At 37.8% G+C, this 827-nt stretch overlaps 1 protein-coding gene across 1 annotated transcript in view; it reads right to left on the reverse strand.

Annotated features, from left to right (window-relative positions):
* The window catches only part of LOC107579190 (retinal guanylyl cyclase 2-like), a gene marked incomplete at both ends in the record, with an annotated part of 3368 nt that overhangs the window by 844 nt on the left and 1697 nt on the right, over positions 1-827 (reverse strand). The window contains one exon of the mRNA XM_016265047.1: positions 199-509. Coding sequence (XP_016120533.1) covers positions 199-509 — 311 coding nt within the window. The remainder of the gene's footprint in view (positions 1-198; positions 510-827) is intronic.

The raw sequence follows: 827 nt of genomic DNA on the forward strand, positions 1-827 counted from the left end.
AAATTACATAAATATTAAATATATAACGCTAAAATCTGGCTTTTGGAGTGATAAAAACATCTAAACTCACTACTATGACAAAGATGCTTTCTACATAACTATAGCTTTTGCTTTTGCTATCCCCACCCCTACATTGCTTGTTTAGAATGATACCTCTAATTCTAAAACACTAAGGCAAGTTCAGACCGACTGTGTTACCTCTTCAGCTGGTGTGCTGGTACGGACGTCATAGGATTCCTGTGCTGCACTAAAGGCCTCATAGAAGTTTTGTTCCCCTTGGTCCATGGTTATTGTCAAGACCCCATCATATGCTCGTCGCAGTTTGGTGTCATTGGCCAGGACTGGATAGTTCACATTTTTATATGGCAATGAATACAGCAGTGTGTCATATGGAATGAAGATGTACCCTCGGTCAATCATTCTCATGTCCATTGCTGTGGTTAGCAACTTATACTGTTCCTCTCCACCAATCAGAACAGAGTGCATGCACATGATGACAACTGCACACAGAAAATGAAGAGGGAGAAATAAGAATGGGGGAATGTGAAAACAGGATTGAGGAATAAATGAAAGGATTAAGTTCAAGTTAATAATTATTAAAACACAATGAGAGCATAACACAATTTGATACACTCTAAACAAATGGTGCTAACAAGCACTAAAAGTGGTACATTGGCTCGTAATCATAAGGGAATCACTTTTAGTGCTATATAGCACCTATCTTTAAAGGTGCTATACAGCAGCTTTGTCAAATGGTGCTATGTAGAACCATAAGATAAAATAATTCTCCTCCTTAGATTTTAGATATGTTACTCCACTCTCATATG

This window comes from Sinocyclocheilus grahami, unplaced genomic scaffold (genome assembly GCF_001515645.1).
Source record: "Sinocyclocheilus grahami isolate Dianchi unplaced genomic scaffold, SAMN03320097.WGS_v1.1 scaffold15229.1, whole genome shotgun sequence".
In the NCBI taxonomy this organism is placed as follows: domain Eukaryota; kingdom Metazoa; phylum Chordata; class Actinopteri; order Cypriniformes; family Cyprinidae; genus Sinocyclocheilus; species Sinocyclocheilus grahami.